The sequence below is a fragment of the Bactrocera dorsalis genome, chromosome 6 (assembly GCF_023373825.1).
Source record: "Bactrocera dorsalis isolate Fly_Bdor chromosome 6, ASM2337382v1, whole genome shotgun sequence".
Taxonomy (NCBI): Eukaryota; Metazoa; Arthropoda; class Insecta; order Diptera; family Tephritidae; genus Bactrocera; species Bactrocera dorsalis.
The window spans coordinates 14,849,220-14,858,177 of NC_064308.1; the positions used below are offsets into that span (position 1 = coordinate 14,849,220).

Genomic DNA, 8,958 nt, shown 5'->3' on the forward strand with positions numbered 1-8,958 from the left:
AAAAATTATTTATTTATTCATGAATATCTATTTTGTCCCCTTTAAAGTAATCCTCATGAGATATAATACACTAGGGTGGGTCGATTCCGGACTTTATCGATACGGGATTTCTAATAGTGCGAAAAAGTTGCCTTAGTACTTCTGATTCCAATGCAACTTTTTGTTTTGAGATCGGATTGCATCTTCAACCCCAACTCCAGCCTTGAAATTTCGGAAATTCGCCTAAAATCGTGAAATTGTCTACCTAGCGCCTGAAATACGCATCTCATGGCAAAATGTATAAAACAAAAGTTATTTGTCACATCATTTGCTACCGAAATGGTATATGTGATCATAGGACAAACCGTTCCCGAGATACGAGCGAAAATGCGGCGCGCGAATAGCTATTACCCGCCTGAAGAACAACAAAGCGGCGGGGGTCGACGATCGGAATTTAAGTGTGCTCTGCCCAATCCACAAAAAGGGAGACTCCACAATCTGCGCCAACTACCGTGGGTTAGGCCTCCTCAACATCGCGTATAAGGTTCTATCGAGCGTATTGTGTGAAAGATTAAAGACCACCGTTAACCACCACGAGATATTGACCATACGCCAAATCTTGGAAGACTCGTGAAAAGAGAATCGACACTCACCACCTTTTCGTCGATTTCAAAGCTGCCCGAAAGATCTCAAGCATTTTTGAGATGCGAAAAAGGTTAGGGATGCGCAATTTTAAATTAAAACTCGCGAGAAAGTTACTCCGGTTTCAGCGATTCATATAAAACAGAATTCTTTATTACATTTGATCTAATTGCTTAGCCTAAACCTTAAAACTAACGGCTTAAACTAGTGGTAACGTAAGTATTTATTATAAAGGGGTAAGTATAATAAATTTTCCAACTTTGAATTTAGTTAAGGTAAGTATTAAGGCAAGTAATATTTTAGTATTACAAATGTAATATTAGGAGAAGTATATAATAAAGTTCCTTAATTCAAGGCCAGTTTGTGGCGAGGACGAGGTCGTTGACCTGCAGATAGCGTGTGGAGTGCAGCCACTTGTTACGTTCCTAAAGGCCCGTCAGGTATGTTTCAGACCACTTTCGCCGAAACTGTTGCTTGAGAGAGCAAATAAGTTGCCATCTCTCGCAGCAACGAATTGGGTCCACTGACACCTACTCTCGAGGTAATGCTCGCAGGGAGCAGCCTATCAGTAGATGTGCTGGGGTTAGCGCCTCGCCGTCGTTGGGATTCTGGCGTTGTCGCTGAATATCTTCGTCAGCATTCCTCGGCGTCTAATGAACCTTTTTAGGACGAAAATAAATGATTTAGGAGATAAGTCCGAAACTAATTCTAAATGTACTGCTTTTGAAGTGCAGCAAACGGAAACTGCAACATATGTTTTTACGGGTGGTCTACCGCGGGTTAAGTTTTTGCATGTTTGCAATTTTTGAACAACATCCGAAAATTCTGAATGTTGAACCACCATCCCATGGAGGATTTTCTTGGTTGTCTGATCCATCGTAATATATAAGCGAACACACGAAGCAGTTTTTATGAGAAGAGAATTTTTCAATAAGGTCCAATATTGAATTTTTCTTGGTAGTCAAAATTAGAGTGTATGTATTTTTCTACTTCTCTAATGCTTCGTCTTCTGGTGAGAGCTGGAAGTGGGTATTAACTGGCCATAACGCAGGTTCTTCAATGAGGAACTGTGAACCGCCAAACCATATCGAATTATTCAATTCGTCCACGTTACAACCCCGAGACACTTGCCGCAGGAAGAGATTTGGTCTTCAGCGCAACCACTCTAGACATTGCAGTAAGCAGCATACATTTAATACTACTAGACGATTGGCTTCGTATATATGTATATGTAGCATCCATACGCCCTTATTGATGCGTCGGCGAAACCATGTATTTGGCAGATGGCACTCGACTCAACGTTAACGTAACGGGGAATGCTTATAGTTGAGAGCTGCATTAGGTTGGTTTTAAAATTCTGCTAGCTAGTGTCAAGGCGCAATGGAATCGACTCATTCCAATTTAGTTTCGGGATCCAAATCTTTTGCAATAAGATTTTTGCTTTGGTAACTAGTGGGCTAGTAATTCAATGGGATCAAAAAGGCGAGCAGAAACTAATAGTATGTTTCGTTTAGTACCTCGCAGATCATTAAAATTGTCATCTAAAACAAATCGAAACAAATCCTCCTTCGGTTACCAACTGATTCCTTACGTCTAAGTAGAATTTTTGTCAATGAAGCTTACTGGCGTTTCAGTGCAATCACTGTCGAAAAATTTAGGGTGGTTCGAAAACCATTTCTTCTTCTTTACTGGCGTAAACACCACATACGCGATGATAACCGAGTCAACAATAGCGCGCCAGTCGTTTCTTCTCTTCGCTACGTGGCGCCAATTGGATATTCCAAGCGAAGCCAGGTCCTTTTCCACTTGGTCCTTCCAACGGAGTGGAGGTCTTCCTCTTCCTCTGCTTCCCGCGGCGGGTACTGCTTCGAATACTTTCAGAGCTGGAGTGTTTTCATCCATCCGGACAACATGGCCTAGCCAGCGTAGCCGCTGTCTTTTAATTCGCTGAACTATGTCAATGTCGTCGTATATCTCGTACAGCTCATCGTTCCATCGAGTGCGATATTCGCCGTGGCCAACGCGCAAAGGACCATAAATCTTTCGCAGAACTTTTCTCTCGAAAACTCGCAACGTCGACTCATCGGTTGTTGTCATCGTCCAAGCCTCTGCACCATATAGCAGGACGGGAATTATGAGCGACTTATAGAGTTTGGCTTTTGTTCGTCGAGAGAGGACTTTACTTTTCAATTGCCTACTCAGTCCGAAGTAGCACCTGTTGGCAAGAGTAATCCTGCGTTGGATTTCCCTCGCAGTACCTCGCAGATCATTAAAATTGTCATCTAAAACAAATCGAAACAAATCCTCCTTCGGTTTCCTTACGTTTTAGTAGAATTTTTGTCAATGAAGCTTAATGACGTTCCAGTGCAATCACTGTCGAAAAATTTAGGGTGGTGAATTCTGCCGAGTTTAATATATGAATTATCTCACTTCTCAAGATCGAGAGATTCAAAATTTTCGGACCCTGTTAATAAATCATCAACATAAAAGTCTCTTTTGATGGCCAATTAACCAAGTGGATATTTCATTGTACTAGCATCACTGAGCATTTGCAAACACGGTGTTGTGAAAAATGGAGCATGCGCAGTGCCGTATGTTAGGGTGTTAAGACGAAAATTTTGTATTTGCTCTCTAGAAAGTTTTCTCCACACAATAAGTTGACAATTTCTGTCTTCGTCCTGCATTATTATTTGGCGATACATTTTAGTAATGTCTGTATGTATGTGGCCCATGTGCTCCATATTCATTCATTAAGTCCAGATACATTTTACGAAGTTCTGGATCTCTTAATTTTCTTCTCTCCAGGGCCTGAAACCGCCGAACTGCGGTTTTATATGAATGACCGAATAACTTACGGTCAGATTTAAAGGCCATTCTGACTTGAAGCCGTCCTGAAGCCCTCTAGCCAGTTAATAATGAGGACACACCATTTCAGCGCATCCGTTTATTTATATTAGTGTTTCGAACTTCGTAAATTTCATTTTATAAGAAATATACTAAATAATAATAAATTTCATAATATAATAATTAATAAATTTCATAATATAATAAATAATAATAAATTTCATGAAACGATGAGACGTATACCTGATGTTTTCCTTTAAAGTCAGGTTCTGACTTTACAATGTCTTATAAATATGTCTTATTTCATCGCAGTGAAGGCCTGGTATTATTCCAGCATCTTTAAATACTTCTTCTCTGGGTTTCCGCATCTTTCAACTTTTGCTCAAAACTTAAGCTACAATTTTAAGCTTTCAATTTTGCAGTTAACATTGAAACTCGATTGTCGCTTTGGTGTTTAAGCTTCATTTTAAATGCTAGATTTAAATCGGTCCAGTTTTCTGAATCATGATCATGAAAATTATTTTTTGAAAACGGTCAATAACACTTCTTTACAAGGTTTCTTGTTACAAACACTCGTAAGTTTGATGCAACGATTTTGATATTAAAAATTATCATTTATTTTATTATATTCAATAAGTACTCTACTTACATAATCCTTTGTGTGTAAATATAGGGTGTGTTTTTATATCTGCAATTTTACGTATCTATCTACTTCGCCTGCTGCTGTTGCTGCTACTGCTTTTTTCTTGCGATTTTCTTTCTAGATTAGGGTGGTTTGTTGCGAGTTGTCGCGTTGGGCGTCAATTATAAGATTGTGGTATACAATATTTCTCTATTGTATGAAATATTATAAATTATAAATAATATGAGATTCGGCTGTACCTTATGAATTTCTCTTTAAAACTAGCAACTTAAATATAAAAGCAATTATGATGCTAGAGTCGAAACAGAGGATATTCGCTGCTGCCTACGTGCTACACGGAAACCTAAAATGTAAATATTTGTTTCCTGAAATTGGAGTTTATTCTATATTTTATCTTCTTTATTTCTTTTGGTTCTGTAGCAAAGTACTTACATTATCGTTATTATGATAGATATTAAAACTATAAATATTGAATTAAATCAGTTTGGTGTTATCGTATGAAAAGTGCATTATAAAAGTGTAAAATTAAATATTATACAAACACATACACATTTAAAATTGTTGAATTTATAAATTTTAAACACAAATAACTTTCAAAACCGTCATATATATGTATGTATTCATAATCTTAATCTGGAGAACCTCTTTTACCAGCCCATACCGATTTTTACCTCAAATCCGGGGGATGGTATTCTAAAATTTATCCGCTAATGATCTTTATAAACATTTTACAAGATCTACAATATATTTCCAAAATATATATGGGCTGGGCTTTTGTATAACATCCCCAAATTCACGGATAAAAGTGGAATGGGCGAATAGAGGATGAATAAGATATTCGCATTTAATGTGCAAAAATTTACAAATTAATTTTTTCTATGCAGTATAAATTTTACTCATATTATTATAGTTACTTAGCCACTAACACAACACGAATCAGTTTTTGCACATTTATTTATTATTTAATAGTGCACAAATAGCTTTAAATCGTTAATAAATTTGACAGATTTACGCAATAACAAAACGAGTAATACAGAAATCATAATCATGTGATGGGTTCGTTACACCTTTCAGTGTTTCACTTCTCTTGATAAATGCCAACGCAGAATCTAGTTCGACGCGAAAGAACTATGTACAATTCGGTGTTGAAACGATTAGGATTACTTTTTTATTTGAAGCGCGACCGAAAGCCGCCAATACAGAAAATAGTTCGACGCAAAAGACGTATGAACATTTTAAGGGCTAATTCAGAAAAAAATTTTAAGCAAAAAACCAATAATGTCATGGAGGATATGACTCTCTCTTTAACACTTACTTTTCTTTAACAGGAATTTTTACTATTTCATTTGAAACAATGTACCTTTTCTTTTTCGCTTTGCCGATTCCGAGTGAACTTGTGTGAATTTATAAAATAAAATGATATTAAATATTTATTTATTATTAAATATTTATAATTAAATAACGTGTAGTACATCAAACCCTAAGGATGGCGCATATATCCAACCGTTCGAACTCCAGTGACGGTTGACAAAACTTTTTTTTTTGTTAAAGACAATTATAACAAAACTATTTGTTTTTTTTCACATAGAATATAAATATAAAAGAATGGAAAAAATATATAATGACATGAAGTAAAACCACCAAAGTTTAAGCAACAACAGCAACGAAGTTAAAAATCAAATAGTCAAGTTTTTATCATGTAAATTTCTAAGTATTTGATTCTTGTATTTGCTGTTTAATTTTTTCCATTTTATTTATTTTAGTTCGTTTGTAAAGTACAGGTATGGTCACGCTTACTATTTGTTTACATGTAACCATTTTGTTATTGTGTAAATCCATAAAATTTAAGAAAACTTTAATTAAGATTTACAACTATTTGTGCACTATTTAATAAATGGGTAAAAGCTATTTAGTAATATGTTACTGGATATAACATTGTATAATATGAGTGTATTTTTTGTATTTTAAACGAGAATATCTCGAAAACTATACGTTTTCTGCTGCTATATGTGTACATATTCTTACTGGAGAACATCCTCTATGCAAATACCCTTTTTATCCACGAAATTGGGGAATTTTCTTAAGTTTTCCTTATACATATAAATGTAAAGTTTACATGGATAATAAAAAATATGTTTTTTGACTATGAATTTCATATTTTACAAGACAAGTTTAACAATAAAGTATTGGTATATTCAATTGTCCATAGTAATATTCAGCAAATCTAGAAATACACCCATTGGTGTGGAAGGATTGAAGCTTTCCATTGTATTTACCACCTTGTTTTTGATATTTCTCAAACGTAATGAAGCGTGTATAAACGTCACTATAATAAAAATAAAGAAATAAAATACTGTATATAATATATATAATCATTGGTTATAACTTTGCTCTTAACTACGAGAGTGTTAAAGTAGTGTTGTATCTATTTTATAAGTTTCCAACATTAACCACAAAAAAAACCTTAAGTTCGGTTCACCGAAGGTATACACCCCTATCACGCATTTCGACTTGGATTGAAATTTTCTCCGTTTGACGACTTTGGTATCATGCGTTCCGTTCTCGTTCAGTTCAACTTCAAAATTTACAATTCTGCCTATCATGCATTTCGATCGTAGCTCCGTTCTGCTAAGTTGCAATTTTGTTGGCGGAGAACTCTTTGTGCTTTTATTTTGCTGCAAAAATATTATTATTTGCGTGATTTTTTTTTAATTTTCTTAAAAAGCATCAAATTTACTTGCCGTCGTTTCTTCCGCAAACGTATCTGGGACATACTTGAATGCGTCCTTATTCAGACGAAAGTTTTTTTGAATCTAAATAAGTAAACAAATTGTAAGAAAAATGTCTACTTTCACGTGCAATTACTTACAGCCCGTTATTCATCTGGAAGGGATCGCACATATCTCGTAATCTTCTCCTTTCAATTCTCACCCCAGCATTCTGAGATGCGCTGCTCTCCTCCTCAACCAGTAATATCGCCGCGGATAAAGATTCCATAGTTACGTTTAATAAAAATAATAACAATATAAAAGTTTTACTTTTATTTATTTTCTTTGAACAGCTGTAATTTATGTATTTTTGCTTTGTTATGTTCCAGTTTCACATATTTCAAAGCAAACAGCTGATTTTGAAAGAGTTGTAGCTCTTCCTCTTCTTCTTTCAATCCAATTGCAACGCATGATACCTAATTTCGATTCCGGCGGAGCGTAGAGCGGGAACGTAATCGAAATGCATGATAGGGGTGATAATCTATATTAAACAGCTGCTTAAGTCGACTTACAGTGTGTTTCAAGTCATTCGTTTGTTTAACATAACATTGCAATGTTCTGTTCTCAACAAGCAAATCATGCATGACAATATTCTTTCCAAACGCAGTCAATAAAGGCAAAGGCAAAACGTCAAGTCGTACGGAAATGAGTGCAAAAACATTTTCCATATTTCTATATACATATGTATGCGTACTGGTATTATTTATTATTGGCTTTCATATCATATTTAAGTTCAGAATATGCTTTATTATAAAAAATTACACAGTAAGAACATTTTTACAGATTTGGTATAAACATATAATCAAGTTTGTGCTAATATATCCACTCGTTATGAATATATATCATTTTAATAGGCAGAAAATATTAAAAATCTTTTGGATGTGTGAGTTATTATAAACACAACATTATTTAAAACAAGTAAGGAAGGGCTAAGTTCGGATGTCACCGAACATTTTATACTCTCGCATGATAAAGTAATAATCGACATTTCATTATCCGTCATTTACATATTTTTTTATTTTGCTGTAAAATTAATTAGATTAGTAGCTCCTGAGATATGGTTTTTGGTCCATAAGTGGGCGACGCCACGCCCATTTTAACCTTCAAGCGGGCGCGCGTAGTCGAATCGACCGCGCTTAGCACATTTACGTTCATATTACTATTATTACCCAGTACATTTATTTGTCACTTCTAGTAGCCTGTCGCTATGTCATTGGGAGTAAAACAAAGTATAAAACGTCGCTCGGGCGCTCTCCCCACTCCACAGATCGCAATTGTATTAGTCCCGATTCAGTCGTCGAAAAGACTACACGCGCCTGTCGTCGAAAAGGTTACGCGCGACGCTCAATGCGACATATACTCGTTCAGGCTCATAGTAGTTCTTCGGCCATCATTCATTATTATTGAATAAAGTTTGGACTTTTTTATGTGCCTAAAAAAAGAAAGATCTGTAGTTCCTATATCATCACTTCATTATGCTGCAGAAATTGATGAAAGTACAAATGAAAAGCGCAAACCCAGCATAGTTACTTTTTACAATAAAACAAAGGGCGGTGTCGATGAAGTTGACAAAAAAGTCAAAATGTATTCGGTTTCAAGGAAGAATAATAGATGACCATTGACACTATTCCTTCGTCTTCTGGATATTGCAGGAATAAATAGTATGGTGATATTGAGGGCAAATAAGATGAATCTAAGGAAAAGGCGAATGTATTTACGGACATTAGGCACTGAATTGACAAAAGAGTACGTCCAAAGGAGATCAACGATAGTAGGCCTTCCAAGAAAACTAAAAAGAAACATAAGGGAACATTTGAATATGGAAGTTGGTGCTGCTGATACAGGAGCAGTTAGTTCTGGCACATCCAGAAGAACCTGTAAAATATGTCCAGCCAAAAAAGGAGGCAATCAAAAACGCAATGTATGAAAAATATTTGCAGAAGTCATACAACATTTATTTGCAATCAATGTTATATGGACGAAGAAACTGATTCTGATGAAAACTAAACCAAATTTAATTCATTTTTATTCTTATTTTGTATTTTCTATTATTATAGGTATATATACTAGTCTAAGATATGT

The 8,958-nt window shown here is 35.3% G+C and overlaps 1 protein-coding gene across 1 annotated transcript in view; it reads right to left on the reverse strand.

Moving 5' to 3' along the window:
- Nucleotides 1–4,479: 4,479 nt before the first annotated feature.
- LOC125779184 (PRA1 family protein 3) overlaps nucleotides 4,480–8,958 on the reverse strand; it is a 51,998-nt gene continuing 47,519 nt past the window's right edge. The window contains exon 2 of the mRNA XM_049459826.1: nucleotides 4,480–6,434. Within this exon, the coding sequence (XP_049315783.1) occupies nucleotides 6,304–6,434 (131 nt within the window). The 3' untranslated portion in view covers nucleotides 4,480–6,303. The remainder of the gene's footprint in view (nucleotides 6,435–8,958) is intronic.